We start from the raw sequence: 1,203 nt of genomic DNA on the forward strand, positions 1-1,203 counted from the left end.
TCCATTATAGTTATATTATAGTTCCATTATAGTTCCATTATAGTTCCATTATAGTTCCATTATAGTTCCATTATAGTTCCATTATAGTTCTATTATAGTTCTATTATAGTTCCATTATAGTTCCATTATAGTTCCATTATAGTTCTATTATAGTTCTATTATAGTTCCATTATAGTTCTATTATAGTTCTATTATAGTTCCATTATAGTTCCATTATAGTTCCATTATAGTTCTATTATTGTTCCATTATAGTTCCATTATAGTTCCATTATAGTTCTATTATAGTTCCATTATAGTTCCATTATAGTTCCATTATAGTTCCATTATAGTTCTATTATAGTTCCATTATAGTTCCATTATAGTTCCATTATAGTTCCATTATAGTTCTATTATTGTTCCATTATAGTTCCATTATAGTTCCATTATAGTTCTATTATAGTTCTATTATAGTTCCATTATAGTTCCATTATAGCAAATAAAATATTATAGTGACTGTATTTTGTTTTCTCAGCATAGTGGCTGGCTGTTAAAGCACTATTCTGTCTCTTTGGTGAAGTACAATAAATGGTGCATTTCACCATGTACCGTAGTAGCAAGAAAATAATGATTCTTCACTGAGAAGAAACAGGTGTAAATATCTAAAACTTCTGTTAACTTGTTCATTTTGATAAACATAATAATACATAACATATAATAAACAAAATAAACATTCCATCATTCCTTCGTGACCACATCTCTGCCATTGGCCGAGACTACTTCCTCCACTCGGCCGGCCAATGATATCCTTCCTAGTCGTGATATTCATAAAGGGCGCGTTCCCGTGCCCAGGCGTTGCTGATGCCTGCCAGATCTGACAACGCCTGGATCGGTATTTTACTTACAGTATCAGCTAACCGCATTATATGTTATAGCAATCTGTCAGTCAATGACACAGTCGATGATGTGGCACGCAACCATTGGTTGATGCATGCAACGTCTGAGCAGGGGAACGTGACCAAAGAGTTCCATGTTCCCTACCCCTTGACCTCTGATCTATGACAGGCAGCAGGTGGAGGACTTTGGGGGCTGTTCCAGGATGCTCTCCCTGCGCAGGTCGTTGGGCAGCGCCCCTCCGACCCCCCAGAGGTTCAGCTCCCCGTAGATCCCCGTCTCGATCATCTCCTCCTGCCAGGGAATGGGGATGTTTCCTGAGGCGAACTCGTC

General features: G+C 37.7%; 1 protein-coding gene across 1 annotated transcript in view; it reads right to left on the bottom strand.

The window, feature by feature from the left end:
- Nucleotides 1-422: 422 nt before the first annotated feature.
- The window catches only part of LOC115179507 (rhodopsin kinase-like), a 9,474-nt gene continuing 8,693 nt past the window's right edge, over nucleotides 423-1,203 (bottom strand). Inside the window, exon 7 of the mRNA XM_029741099.1 lies at nucleotides 423-1,203. This exon is cut by the window's right edge and continues 122 nt beyond it. Coding sequence (XP_029596959.1) covers nucleotides 1,033-1,203 — 171 coding nt within the window. The 3' untranslated portion in view covers nucleotides 423-1,032.

The sequence above is a fragment of the Salmo trutta genome, chromosome 39 (assembly GCF_901001165.1).
Source record: "Salmo trutta chromosome 39, fSalTru1.1, whole genome shotgun sequence".
NCBI lineage: Eukaryota > Metazoa > Chordata > Actinopteri > Salmoniformes > Salmonidae > Salmo > Salmo trutta.